The sequence below is a fragment of the Puma concolor genome, chromosome B3 (genome assembly GCF_028749965.1).
Source record: "Puma concolor isolate L17-30 chromosome B3, mPumCon1.1.hap2, whole genome shotgun sequence".
Lineage (NCBI taxonomy): Eukaryota > Metazoa > Chordata > Mammalia > Carnivora > Felidae > Puma > Puma concolor.
The window spans coordinates 62,931,657-62,945,431 of record NC_141672.1 but is presented as its reverse complement, the minus strand read 5'-3'; the positions used below and the strand labels follow the sequence as shown (position 1 = coordinate 62,945,431).

Here is a 13,775-nt window from a genome sequence, read left to right as displayed (position 1 = left end):
TAGCACATTATCTAAGATTCTAAAGTGCTAAATTGGTCAGATAAGAGACTTGCTAAGATGTAAGATCCTCTGAACAATGAGAAAAGAAAATTGAAGTGAAAATTGCAATCTCCACCCACAAGACACTTAAGTGAGATGAAAAGTGTTTACAGTGGAAGAAAAGAGAGAAAATGTGAAGAGGATGATATTTAATAATAAAGATAACACTGGAGACCCAGAAGGGAGAAAGATGATTGGGGAAAGGGCTAGCAAAGCCAAAGTCATAAAGCTCCGCAGGGGTCTGGGCCTGGGGGTTGGGAGAGCTTAGAGGAGCTTATCAGAGTCAGCAGTGACTCTGCCAAACCCTGAGTGGACAATTGGTTTCAAGGAAGCAGCAGCAGCAGCAGCAGATGTTTTTCTGGAAGAAGAATGGTGGAATGATAGTCACAGGAAAATATTGTGACCTGCAACAAGAGCTGTGTTTCACTGACAGCTGGGCGAGAATGCATACAAACGAACACAGGGGAAACACAGAGGCTGTGTGCAAAAGCCGGAGGTTTGGCAGATGAGGAGAGAGGGAGGGAGGAAGGCAAAAACAGACACGGAAAGATGCTGAAGAACACGTCTCTTAGAGAAGCATCTGTAAGGTAATGAGGACTACCCACTGGGAGAAATAAAATATAAAGAATGGGAAATGGGTCTGCCACGTAGTGAAACATGTGGGATCTGAAACTAGAATGCTCTCGTTCAGACCCTCTCTTGTCACTCACTGGTTGTGTAACCCTGGACAGGTTACTTATAACCTCTTTGGCCTTTAGTTTCCTCATCTGTAAAGTAGGAATAGCAGTACCATCTCATGGGGTTGTTGTGAAAACTGAATGAGTTTACTGAGTAAAAGAACTTAAAATATTGCCTGGTGTCCGGGAAACATCAATAACATTAGCAACTACCGTGATGTCATGTCAACAGCTTCTGTGCACAGCCCGTGGTATCCATAAGACTAATTTATGATGAGGGCGCCTGGGTGGCTCGGTTGGTTAAGTATCTGACTCTTGATTTCAGCTTCAGGTCATGATTTCACGGTTCTTGAGTTAGAGTCCTGAGTCTGAGCAGAGCCTCCTTGGGATTCTGTCTCCCTTTCTCTCTGCCCCTCCCCTGCCCACACTCTCTCTTTCACAAATAAATAAATAAACATTAAAAAAAAAGACTAGTTTCAGATAGTTGGGTACTTTATATATTGTCACAACAAGATCACAATTGTCCTCCTTAAAGGCAGTTTGCATGGTGGCTAAATGGGAATTAAACTAAGGATGATGGTAACATTTTAGGAAGTTTACAACTGCTTTAGACAAGTCACTTACCCCCAACCATTGAGCCTCAGTTTCTATCTGTAAAATGGGGGTATTATATATACAATACATAAGGTTTCTGTGAGATCAACGGTGAAAGTGCCTAGAACAATGCCTGGAAGACAGTTTCTTTTTTTTAAAATTTTTTTTTTCAACGTTTATTTTTATTTTTGGGACAGAGAGAGACAGAGCATGAACGGGGGAGGGGCAGAGTGAGAGGAAGACACAGAATCAGAAACAGGCTCCAGGCTCTGAGCCATCAGCCCAGAGCCTGACGCGGGGCTTGAACTCACAGAGCGCGAGATCGTGACCTGGCTGAAGTCGGACGCTTAACCGACTGCGCCACCCAGGCGCCCCGACAGTTTCAACACGGAGTGTGAATCTGCCTTGTGATGTTGGTGATGGACGACAGGCTTGAAACACTCTCATCTAGGGAGGAAGATCAAAACTGTTCTCACAGCTACTTGTAGAGAGGCCTTGGGTTTAGCTTCTCTCATCAGAGCTTGGAAGAACTGATCTTTTAGGTCACACAAAAAATTGACATTTACCTTTCTCAGCTTATCTCAGGTGTGAACAGAAGAACATGACAGCCTGAATCTCTAAAATGGGTCAGTAGTGATAGGAATACATTTTAAACTCCCCTACAGCTTTTCCTCTCTAAAGGAAAGGGCCTCAAGGAAAAGGAGCAAGAGTAAGCAGGTAAGAGTTTATACACGAAGGCTCCTGATGCTAAGGTCACATGAAATTTCTGTCCTCCTCCTGCCCAGGACACCAGTTGGCTAGCTGGTGGGCATCTGGCTACGGCTTTGACCACCTCACTAGGAAGCAGTTCTTTCTTAGTGGTTAGACCTCTGGATGAATTTGGCTGAGGACATGCTCTTCCAAAGAGCCTCCTGGGAAGAGGGTCTCTCCATAATTCAGATCCCTCAGTATAGATCTCATATTTAACAGGCTCTCTCCACTTTGCACACCCCAAGACCTACTTTCTCTGGAACTCCAGGAAAAGAAAAGGCAAATGGTGATAATTTTGCACTTTCTCTCAAAGAATATTCAGGTTTTTGCTATCACCAATAGCAGAAAACAAAGCTACAAATCTTTACCTCTATTCTTGGAGAAAACATCCCTTTCTGGAGGAAGGGCATGGAAGAGCCAAGCACCCAGCCAGCTGACCACAGGGCAAGTCCCAACCCAGGCCGTCTTCAGAAATCCTTTCCTCCTTTTCTTTCCCATCTGCTCTGCCAGGGCTAACTGGGAAGCCCCCAGGGTGGTTTCCAATATATGTCTTACAATGTCCAGGCTCCCTCCCCAGCAATCATTTATTAGAAAGAGGTTTTATGATACAAATTTGATAATCTCCCATGCACACTGGCACTGTTCTAATTGAAGTTGTAAGCCCATAAAATTCAAGCCCTTTGTCTTCCTGAAGGCCACAAGGTTTAAAAAGGTTTAAAAAGATACTATTGTCCTCTCTAACACCCACGACATTGTCACCAGGGACTGATTAAACAGAGTCCTGAATCGAAACAGTGCGGATTTTGTCTAGGTCCTTTTCAGGCCTGACAATGCCCTTTTCAGTTCCCAAGACAAAAGGAGGTTTAAGGATCGAGATTCTTCGGAGATAACCGCATCCATATGGAAGGCAAGGTGGCCAGCAGCTGAGACCCAAACACCCCACTCCCTTCCCCCTCAGTCCTCTCTCACTCTCTCCCCACCCCCCAAAATCCCAGGTGATACCGCTGCCTCAGTCACCCTACCTCCTCCTGGGGGGGGGGCGGGGAACCAGGGTCTCCGACGGGCCCAATGACTACTCCTCACAGGCCTCATTGAGCCCTTGCTCCCTTCCCTGGATCTGCTGCCTGAACCTGCTCTCCTCAAGCGCATCTCCCGGCAGTGGGCGCCAGGGAGACAAGTCGTCACTTTCCTGAGAGTAACCACTTGCACGGGAGGCCCTGCCGCTCCGGATACCGGATACCGAGGTGAAGGGCAGTTGCAAACCCGAAGGGTGGAACACTAGATCTCCTAGCCTAGTGTGCATTGGGAGTGCGGGTGAAGCGAGACTCACCAGCAGATCACACACCTACGCTGGCCCACCAGGGCTCTCCAAAGCGATCTTCTCTCAACTGGCAGCCCTGAGGAGGGTCATTCCCCACACCCTTTGATTTCCTCATTGCCCCACCTCCTCCCCATTCCACTCCTGCCAGGTATGGAGCTAAGAAGAGGCAGGAAGTCACAGATGCCAAGCGAGGCATTCGCAGGCTTAATTGGGGTGTATAATGTCTCCGGGTGCTCGGGTGCTCTTCGGGCCCCTGTTTTGGGATGCCGCACTCCAGAAAGGGACATCTTGCAACCAGGCCGGCGCTGCTCCAAAGCAGTACACTCTGCCCCCAGCCCAGATGGCGCGTCTCCAGAGAATCCTTATGGAGACGCTCAGTATGCCCTATCGTGGCCAACCAACCGGGTTGAACTTTTGGTGTCCGAAACGCCAGCAGCTTCGGGAGCCCAGAGGGGCCTCCAAGTCACTTCGGGCCCAGAGCAACCTCCCACTGACAGGGATCCCAGCTGTTTCCTCTGCTTCCCCCCCCCGCCCCCCCCCCCCCCCCCCCGCTCCACTCTCCTTCCACCCTTCTCCCTAATGATCTTCCTAAAGTTGTGTCGACGTTGGCAGCGGCCCTCCCACCCAACCTGGGACAGGGGGAATGTACTGGCGCCCTGCACTCGGGTCTGGAAGCATAGCTTCCACTTATGTTCCCGGCCAGCGCTCAAGGGACCCAACCACACACATTTCACTCTCGAACCACAAAGAGGAAAAATATTCTATTTCTTTCAAAATAAGTTGCTTCCCATACAAATAGCTATTTAAAAATATACAAATAAGGTTTAAGCAATAAAATCTAGCTCTGGGGCTGGCGGTCGAGGCAAGAGGCGAGGGGGAAATCTTGGCGAAAGTTCCCCGCGCATTGGCTAGGGAGGGCGGGGCAGGGGACCCCTGCACTGTAGGACGTGGAACCCGCAGAGAGATGGGCCCTGGGTGGGGGGCGTACTTTGCGGATCTCGGCCTCCAGCCCCGCTTTGGCCGCAGAGCCACTCCAAAGTCCGGGGTAGCCCCAAGTGCCCGCCCCCCCGCAACGGTCTCACCAGTTCCAGGAGACCAGGGCTGGGGGCGCTAAGTGCTGGTAGGCGGGGAAGAGGCCAAGAGCCGAGCAGGGCCCGAAGGCGGCGTAGCCCGGCAGAGGGCAGGCAGCGGCTGGGGACGCGCCGCTCTTGTCCTGGGCGGAGGCCGTGCCCATCTCGCCGCTGCCGCCACACGGCTGACCGTCGCGCACCAGCACGGGGACCACCACGCGGCGCAGCAGGCCGGGTGCGGCGCGCAGCTCCGCAGCTGCTGCCAGGTCAGGCGACTCCGCCGCCCCCGGCGCGCCCGGTGCGCGCGCGCGCTTCAGCTTGTAGCGATGGTTCTGGAACCAGATTTTGACCTGTGTGGGCGTGAGGCGAAGCAGGCGCGCCAGCTGCTCGCGCTCGGGAGCCGACAGGTAGCGCTGCTGCCGGAAGCGCCGCTCCAACTCCAGCGTTTGCGCCTTGGAGAACAGCACCCGACGCTTCTTTCTCTTTTCAGCGTCTGAGCCAGGAGACACCGGCCGAGCGGACGGCCGCTGCGACGAGTCGGGCGGGCTGGTCTCTGGGCTGCTCTCGTCCGAGGCTAGGGGCGGCAAAGGAGACACGGCCTGATGAGGCGCCGGCCCCTCCGCACGCCGGCTGCTTCTCGCGCGCGCTGAGCCACTGGCCGGAGGGCGCCCCCACTCGCCAGCGGCTTTAGGGGTGAGACCATTTCTTCCCTGGGCCCACATCTGGACACCCACCTCTCCGAATTCAGTGACCTCATTTATTCCACAACCTGAGACCGCGCCCCCTAAGGAGCTCACCCCAGGGACCTCTTAAAACAAGTTCATACCGGTAGCTGCGCTAGTGGACGAATTTACCGCAAGCGGAGCACCAACCCAGGCCACCGCCGGGTCTACTGCACGACAGTTTACTGAGGTTTGCAGAACCTTGTAAAGCTAAGTTCTCCAGTGCTGCTCATCTCAGACCGAGGCCTGGAGAACGTAGCCGTGTTCTTAGACATTTAAGGGCGGTTTCTTAAATACTGTGACCTCTAGAAACAGAAATCCAAATCTCGGGCGTTAGTGTCAGGCGCAAGGATCTGCTCCCAAAATGTGCTGACTAGAGCACGAATGGAATAGGGGTTGGAGGAGGACAGAGCCTCCGGTTCCAAGACTGGTTTCGACTTCCCAGTGGCGCATGGGCCGGGAGCGTGGTTCTGCTCCCCTCTCCCCACTCCCGCGGTGGTCCTCCGCTTACTCACAGGGGTAGTGGCCGCGCTCGGATTCCAACCAGGTGGCGCAGGGGCCGGGTTGGGGAGCGCATAGCTCCGGCTCGTGCCTCCGCAGGTGCTGCGCGTCCTGTTCGGGTAAATCCAGGAGGCTGCGCACGGTGAAGCTCAGGCGTCCAGAGGTGGCCATGGCCAAGGAGGGGAAGGAGGCGGGGGGCGGGGCAGGCTGGGAAACGAGGGGCGGCCGGGACGTAGCTGCTACGGGTGGGCGCCAGAGGTGCACGCCATGCGCTGGCTGCTGGGATATTAGCGCGCTTACAGCGGAATCCCTGTTTATATAAACAGCTCTTCCCACCCGGGATGCTTTGAAAGCCGAGGTCCGGGTCTCCAGGGTGTTAAGTACCTGAATGAGTGCTGGACCAAAGACCCCGCGAGCCCGGAAGGTGCCACCTCCGCCCCCCGCCCCGCCCCATCCCCCGCCCCTTGGCGCCCCATTACCTCCCAGAGGCGGCAGGAAGCAGCTCTCGGCATTAGCGATTCTGTCTGATTAGCCCAAAGTGGGGACAGATAATGGGGATTGTTACCAATGAATAACATCTTGGGTGGCGAGCGGTGGTCACCACCCGCCTGTCCCAGCCCTGGCTTCCTCCTCCTCCTGGCTGACACGGGGCCTGGCCCCGCAGGAGCAACGGCTAGGGTGGGGGAGGCATGGGTGGGTTTATGAGTACCCAGGAATTTATTCCCTGTTTGCTTTATTCCTCGAGCTTGTTTGCTAGAGTGTTCGTTTCCCGCAATTATCCGGGAAGTGATTTACAAGGCGGCGTTAAACTAGGGCGCGCTCTCTTTTTGGTTTGGGTCCCTCTAAGGATTCAGAGGCGAGAAATTTCAGGCGGGCACAGAACGAGTGGCTTGGTACGGTCGGCACCTGGGCTGAGGATTTTGAAGGCCTCTAGGAACCACACCCCAAACGTTCCCCACCTCAAGGTGTGCTGGGGAAGGGCTGGCAGGAGCTCCGGCTCCGCGCGGATTTCCCCAGACCCGAAGAACGGAGGCGGAATCCGATCAAGCTGTTCTGGTCCCAAGTGCCACCCTCCTTGGCCCGGCCCGACGGCCGCTACCGGTCGTGGGCCCAGGCCCAGTGGCTGCGCTCCTCAGAGCCCAGTCCAGGCCCGCTCTAGGAACCCCGGGCAGCGGGGTTTCACGGGGAGGCCCACGAAGGCTATGAGGCCTCCTTGGCGTCGCCAGACCCCCAGGTGCCACTTGTGAGCCTTTGCTGTTCGGCCCCAACGTCAGGCCCAGTACCGGGGACGGTGGCCTCTGCCCCAGGGCAGACTTCCGACCTGGGCTTTCCTCTCCAAGGTAGCTGGCCGGCCTGGTCCGATGAAGGACGGATCGGGAGAATTAGGACTGGGCTTGTGGGCAGAAAAGACACGCTGCTCGGGGTTTCTCTGAGATCTAGTTACCACAGACCTACCCAAGCAAATGGTCAAGCTAGAAGGCGCTGGGAGCCTGCCGGTGTAGATGCATTTTGTTGGCCCAAGGCTCCCGCATGGCCCCGCTTCGGTCTAGGGCTCAGTGAGGACACTTTTAGAGGCTTCTTTTCCCCCGAAACAGTGGTTTGGATGTTTGGTTGCTAAATTTTAGTGAGGGGAGCGGCGCTTGGGTGGCTGCACCCGATATCCTAGCTCCACCTGAGCTTAACTCGGACCTGGCTCCTGTGCAGTGGCCCAGCTCGCTGACCCGGTGCACCCTCCCCATCAGCCTCCCTGTCAAGCGTGCCCAAGGCGCCCCGGGCTGTCCAGCGCGCTGGGTGGTCGGGCGGAGGCAACCCCAATACAGGCCAACTGCTAGGCCGCGGACAAAGGGGAAATGGAGCTCGACGCCCCGGACCTGTTGGAAGCATTTGTTCCAGTCAAGATTTTGCATTTGTTCAGTCCGAAATAATGCGTGATTGACGCCTGCTCACAAAGCTCTTTAGCACGCCGGGATAAATCGGAGCTTGTCCTGTGTTGTCATGGTTTTCAATGGGGTTCAATGGGATTGGGAGCACGATCGACTCTGCTGGCCGTCTCTCTGCCGCCCCGGCAATAGATTTATTAGTTATGTCTTTTTAAATAAGATTAAATTGGAATGACTTGGCCGTGCTCTTTGAGATGGGCGGCAGAGGGAGCCAAGAGTAGACAGGGGGCGGCAGAAGCCGGAAACTCGGTGCCCACCACTCCCCAGCACCTAAGCCCCAGCGGCCCGGAGATTGAGGTCACAGACTGGCCTGGCTTCCTGGCTTCTCTCCACCCAGAGCCTGATTCCTGGCAACCTCTGCTAGCCCATTTCCTGAGACAGGTGGAAAGAGGGCACTGACAGACTGTCCTGGGGAAGCATTAGGATAGACTCCTATTCTGGGGTCTGAACTTCATGGCTGTATCAGGGAGAAGGAACTCTAGCCTCAGGGTCAGTTGGCAGCCCATCCTGGCCCCTAACTAGCTCTAATCGCCTCATCACACTGAACCTCTTTTAATTTTTTTTCCCTCTTTTCTGAAACAGAAGAGAATAGATATGGTAACTTTAAGGACTCTACCAGTTTTATTATTACACACCTCTGGAATTTTTCTAAAACCATCTTTGTTGTATTAACCAGCAACTTCGGTCTCTCCCCTCCCTCCAGTTCTGGTACTCATCCCCAGGACTCTGACTCCACATTCTCCAGAATGTTCTAGGAGAGGATGTGCCATCTTCCAAATTTCCAGAGGACCTTCCACAAGGGTGGGGATGAGGTAGATAACAATTTTGGAAAGAGAACCAAGTCAGGAGATGCAAAAGAAGAGTCTTTCCTGGAGTGACTGACCTCTCTTAGCCTTTTAATCTATTTAACATCCTAAGCCCACACTGACTCGTAGAAATAAGTAAATGGCACTCTTCAATTCTTAAGAGCTCTTCAGCATCAAATATTTGCTTTTACTCTTAGTATTTGGCTCCCGAAGAGGAGATACTGCCCCCCACCCCCAACCAGTCCCAACTAGCAGTGGTGCTCTGAGAAGGATCTAGCTCTGGGATTAGCTCCAAATATTACTTCTAACCTTACCTTCCCTGACCTGGCAACAGTGTTCCTGGGTCCCAGTCTGTGTTCTGAATATCCTGGGAAAACTCTGTACCTCCTGGTTCCAGAAAGCATTGCAACTTTCCTGTGTCATTGTGGTTTCCTCCCTTCTCCATAAGTGCCTCTGCAGCCTACTCCAATCATCCTCTCAACTGGGCTCTGGCACTTTATCTAAATTATCTCCAACAGCCAGAGCCTGGGGACTCCAGGAGGCTGCTCCATGTAAACTGTGCCTTCTGAAGTAATGGGGGAAAGGAGGTAAACAGCCAGAATTATTAGTGAAAGCACTTTCTTTATTGCCTCTTCATATCAGATGAACTCAAAGACACAGGAGGAGAAAATTATTTTGATATTGGGTCAATTGGAAAAACTAGGCAAGATGTTAAGTTTTACACACACTAGAAATCTTTATATAAATTGCCTTCAATTCATAAGAGATTCTTAGTTTCACAAGTAAACATCCAACTGAATAACCTTTCTAGATTTTAAAATATTGTTTGGTGTTCTGGACATTTGAACTTATTTTGCAACTCAACATAGCTTGTGAATATTATTATTTAATTAGATAAGTATTTGTTTCCCTGTAACTGGATGTAGTGCATCTCAATCCTAGTAAGAGTTTTTAATCGTTAGGCATCTGTGCTACAGTGAATATATTTAAGCAGTCTGCACTAATCGCCCTTTCAAAAGTATTATCCAAGATGATCATCACTGCTGCGTGCTTAAGAATTTAAGACTAGAAAATTCTGAAATAAAACTAAAGTATCTTGATTTTTAAAAATGATTGCATCTATATCTTGCATTCCGTTTTTAAATCCTTCCATTTTGGTTAAGTGTTTCACAAAATCCTGCAAATCTATACAGTATTGAAGAGAGGCAACATTGCAAATTCCCCTTGATAGATGGAGGGCCCTCAACTGCCAGGACATTTTTCTTTGCCTCATAGCAACTGCTCTCCCCTTTTTATCAGTATTCTGGTTAAAAACTAGCAAAAGGAGAAATAAAAATGGGCTTTTGATGCCTCCAGGAAGAAGTGAATGATCTTGATCAGACTTAGGATAGAAAGAAAAAGCACCATTTAAAATCAGAGGCCTTTGCCTTTCCTTCTGAAAACTAGTTGCCATGAATAAGTAAACATTTCCCTTTTAATGGCTAATAATCAATTGCTAGGTGGTGGTCCAGGCCTCACTGCAACTCATTCTTAGTTGTATTGATGATATATACATATGGGACAAGGAACGGCAATTACTTTCAGACTGGGAATTTAGTGCATCTTTGAAATGGGCTTTGGATTTTATTGCTTAATGTTAAATGACAAGAGTTGAAAGATCCCATCTTAAGTTCCTTAAAATATTGGTTTTGTATGGATTTTTGTTGTTGTTGATCTCTAGGAGAAAAGTTTTTCTCTCCTACTATGTTTATCTAGTTGTTTAGGTATAAAATGAAAAAATATAGGAAATTACATGGTTTAGTGAATTAAAAAGTAAAGGTATTTAATTAAATATCTAGTGTTTCCTAAAGAGCCAGCAAATAACTTAAAAAAAAATCTAAACTAGTTTCTTAGATGTATCTGGTCTTTTCCATACTTAACGATGGTATAATTAGGGTAGCTGTGACAGCATGGAATGTAAGTTGTCAGAATAGAAATAATAACACACCTTGGGGAGGGTGACGAATCTGATTTGTTCAGAGCCGAACTTCTCATCTTTGTCTGATCTTTTTTTTTTTAAGATGTCACTTTATACTCCTTTGCTTGACTAATATATAGCTTATATAGCATAGTATCCTTATTGATGTTTACACAATAAAGATCCAGGCCCTGAGTCACATTTAGTGTCACATACAGACACTGACAGGGTAGGCTGACCCTAGGAACGTACTTTATGGTACTTGCCCCTGTACCTCACATAGGCCTGCCTACGGTACCTGCTTATAACCACCAGCACTTCATTTCAAATTAGTTATTTTTCCTTAAAGTACCCAAGCATTATAACGAGGCCTCTTTTTTTATATACCTTTACTTTGAGATTTAAAAGGGTTATATTATTAAAGTGAGATATTATTTCTGCCTTATTTGACAGCAACTTACACACTAAACCAGTTATTAGTCTAGAGAAGTATTTGTTAATATCTGTTGAAGACAAGGACCACAGTTTGATAGGTCTAAAGAATCAGGTATTCCATTTTCTTAGAGTGATGATGACAGCAGTAGTAATAAAATATCACTTTACATCTTATACATTTGAGAATGTTGCAGTGTATACTCACATTTGTTGTTGCATCCTGAGTCAGGATGGATTACCTAGGAGAAGCAAAGCTTAAGGAGAGACTTGAAGGAAGATAGACAGTGATGTCCCCAGAATAGAAGAAATTGGTGGGGGAATGAAGAGGATGTAAAAAGGAGAAAGAAAGTCTGTTGTAATAGAAGGTGTTAGAAAATAATGAGTAAGAGGTGAAAGAGAAAAATCTGTGCTTAGAGCGACAGGTTCAATTTGATCTCATTGACTCAGAAAAAAATGCATGAACCAGAAATTTCCAGTCAACAGTGGCTTCTGTATGCTTCCCCAAAGTATTTACATTTCTAAAAATTAATTACAATAGCTTCCATTTATAAGATAAATAAGTCCCGGGGATGTAATGCACAGCGTGGGGACTATCATGAACAATACTGTACGATATACTTAATAGTTGCTAAGGGAGCAGATTTTTTTTTGTTTCAAATTTTTATTTAAATTCTAGTTAGTTAACATATAATGTAATATGCTAAGAGAGTAGATCTTAAAAGTTCCCATTACAAGAAAAAAAGTCTGTACCTATGTGTGGTGATGGACATTGACTAAACTGATTCTGATAATCATTTTGCAGTATACACAATTATCAAATCATTATGTTGTATGCCTAAAAGCGAATACAATGTTATATATCAATCATATTTTCAATAAGAAAATTAAAAGATAAAAAATAAGTAAACTTCACCTAAAGCATTCAAATTTTTCTAGATTCTATTTAGTTTACTTTTAAATGTTTCTTCGGAAAAACTCTTTTTCTCAAGAGGAAACAAAAGTGTATAACAAGAGCATGAAATGACAACCTGCAAGAATTTACACACACACACACACACACACACACACACACACACACACAAGTAAAAAAAGCTATACATTTACCGCAGTCTCTGAAAATCCCTTAGCCAGCAAAGGTGGCTGTCTTTGTATTCTTGATTAAATGGGTATTTGCACTGAAGTCACATACCACACAAAAGAAACAAAACAAAATAAAAATGTCCTTCGTGTTCTGTTTTTCAATCATTTGTGTGAAGGAGGTTTTTGGCCTTTATCACTGTCAGTGAAAAGTTCTTCATTGGAAAGAGACATTCCAGTCACCCTGCTTCTTGTGCACGGGGAGCTTACCATGGAAACTACCTCTGGAGCCATCAGACAAATATATAAATGACAAAGCTCAACACTAGGCATTTTAAGTTTAGTTTTATCTCAACAACAGTATATGAAGAAGGGTGTTTAGAATTTCTTGAGAAATTTATTGTTCTATTTGCCTTGCTCTGAGTCTTAAAACCCATAAAGTAGACTTATTCAAGTTGGGAAACAACTAAGAAATGACTTTATCTAAATAAATTCGGATACTAACATATGTATGCTATGTATTTAACACAATTATGTATGATAAAGCTGTATTTTTTTAGGTGACTTCTTAAATGATAGTTTGAGTATCCCCAAGATGAGAGAGTCATCTTTAATATGTTTGTATTTTTTAATTGGTTTTGACCTTTAATTAAGTGACAGAAAAAAATTTCTCCCACCGAATAACTTTATTTTATTTAGCAAGATCTATGCTAAACTGTTGTTTGCTTATCCTTAAAATACAACATTTTTCTCAGTAACAGGAACTTGATGAAATTTAAGAGAGTGCTTCACAAAACTTGCAGTGTATTTTTGTTTTATTCCACCTGCTTGTCAAGTTCTCATTTAATTTATAGCCAGTCCCAGGTCACTCCCCTACAGTTTCCACCAAATCTGTTTTCAGCCTTCTTCTGTCCATGGTCCACACGAACCAACTATAAAGACTGTGTCCGACACAGCATGTGTCCATTGCTCATTTTCATTACCAGCTGCTCAAATCAAGATGGTTTATAAAAACTAGACTGATACATTTCTAGATGGCTGTGGAATCAGGATGTGCACATTATTTTGGATTATGGTTGAAACTTAGTTCTTTTCTTAGGCACTGGGATTAAGTGTATGTTTGGATGGTTGGTAGCATGAGAAAAGAAATGGATGGCTACACATTGGATTTCAGTTACTTTGGTCTTGACTACTTGATAAGAAAAAAAAAAGAAAACCACCTTTTTCTCTTAAGCAAAAGGATTGGGCTGTGAAATGAATTTCAAGGGGGAAAATCAAAGAAATAATATGCGTGCCTAAAGTTAGACATTCAATTTCTTACATATTAAAATGATTATTAAATGATGAACTTTGTGACAGCTCAGATGTAAGAATTCAGGAGGCTAGACAATGTGATTAGCAGGTCATCTCTAGTAAATTTAGCCTTTTAGTTTCCTCTATAAGAAAAATAAAAACCACCCAGTTTTCATGAATTATCATCTTGATCATTTCTTTTATGGAACAATTAGGAAAAGTATAAGAGAATCTCTTTTCATGATGCACACTCAGTTTTCCATTGTCGAGATTTTTCTATTATTCAAATCCTAGTGAAGTCAAATCCTAGAGATACCGTATTATTCAAATCCTGGTAGGATCTTGATTCTCGCATCAGCCGACTGGTTAGAGGAGCATCCCTAAGGGGTAGGCAGCAGAGGGGAGAAAACCTGTTAGTGTGTCTAAGTGAATCCAAGGTGTCCCAATGAGTGGAGGTCAAAGCAATTGGGTGAAGTGAGGTAGGTAGGTAAGAGAAACTGGGTGAGTGCCTGTTTCAGCTTGGTGATTGCCTATCTCTATCCAGCTATGGTTTACCAGCTGGAAGTTGGTAAGAGGAAGGCTAGTGGAAGGGA

General features: G+C 47.2%; 1 protein-coding gene across 2 annotated transcripts; it reads right to left on the bottom strand.

The window, feature by feature from the left end:
• Window positions 1-4,127: 4,127 nt before the first annotated feature.
• Window positions 4,128-6,275, bottom strand: NKX2-8 (NK2 homeobox 8). Of its 2 annotated transcripts, none has more exons than XM_086708464.1 (3): window positions 6,154-6,275; window positions 5,689-5,953; window positions 4,128-5,025 (listed from the first exon to the last, which is right to left on the bottom strand). In XM_086708464.1, exons 1-3 carry the CDS (start codon window positions 6,250-6,252, stop codon window positions 4,460-4,462), a joined length of 930 nt encoding a protein of 309 aa, XP_086564590.1. In that variant the 5' UTR covers window positions 6,253-6,275; the 3' UTR covers window positions 4,128-4,459. The 2 variants fall into 2 exon arrangements, with proteins under 2 accessions (XP_086564590.1, XP_086564591.1); XM_086708465.1 differs by having other exon boundaries at window positions 5,689-5,950.
• Window positions 6,276-13,775: the final 7,500 nt, after the last annotated feature.

What these genes read in the sequence shown, in the direction of transcription:
- NKX2-8 (XM_086708464.1), bottom strand. Translation starts at nt 6,252, where the DNA reads ATGTTATTCATTGGTAACAATCCCCATTATCTGTCCCCACTTTGGGCT. An exon ending in CTTCCTGCCGCCTCTGGGAG is followed by an intron (nt 5,954 to 6,153) that starts GTAATGGGGCGC and finishes CTAATATCCCAG; the next exon opens with CAGCCAGCGCATGGCGTGCA. An exon ending in CGAGCGCGGCCACTACCCCT is followed by an intron (nt 5,026 to 5,688) that starts GTGAGTAAGCGG and finishes TGCCGCCCCTAG; the next exon opens with CCTCGGACGAGAGCAGCCCA.